Source organism: Penaeus monodon, chromosome 20 (assembly GCF_015228065.2).
Source record: "Penaeus monodon isolate SGIC_2016 chromosome 20, NSTDA_Pmon_1, whole genome shotgun sequence".
Taxonomy (NCBI): Eukaryota; Metazoa; Arthropoda; class Malacostraca; order Decapoda; family Penaeidae; genus Penaeus; species Penaeus monodon.
This window is the reverse complement of record NC_051405.1, coordinates 1178320-1178637: the sequence shown is the minus strand read 5'-3', so window position 1 is coordinate 1178637 and position 318 is coordinate 1178320. Positions and strand designations below refer to the sequence as shown.

Sequence of the window (318 nt, the reverse complement as noted above, 5' to 3'; positions counted from 1 at the left end):
AATATGCCGATAAAAATAAACCTTTGCGTACACACCTCATCGAACTTATTATGAACGACCAGAATAAAGAAACTGTAATTCTTGACGACGTGTTGCAGTTGGTGTTGCGTGAACTGATCCTCGAGCCTCATCATCCGGAGTCTCGATTTGATGTCCCGCTGCAGTTTCACGAACACTCTGGAGCAGAAAGCGATGTGGCATGCTTGTTATCATAACATTAGTGACCATGCTCGAAGGAATAGTACTAGCAGTGAACAGTGATAATAATGTAAATATATCAGAACCGAATGAAGATAGAAATTATGATTGATTTACAAA

At 39.6% G+C, this 318-nt stretch overlaps 1 protein-coding gene across 1 annotated transcript in view; it reads right to left on the bottom strand.

Annotated features, from left to right (window-relative positions):
* Positions 1-318, bottom strand: part of LOC119585532 — a 24411-nt gene that overhangs the window by 6590 nt on the left and 17503 nt on the right. Inside the window, exon 9 of the mRNA XM_037934157.1 lies at positions 36-177. Coding sequence (XP_037790085.1) covers positions 36-177 — 142 coding nt within the window. The remainder of the gene's footprint in view (positions 1-35; positions 178-318) is intronic.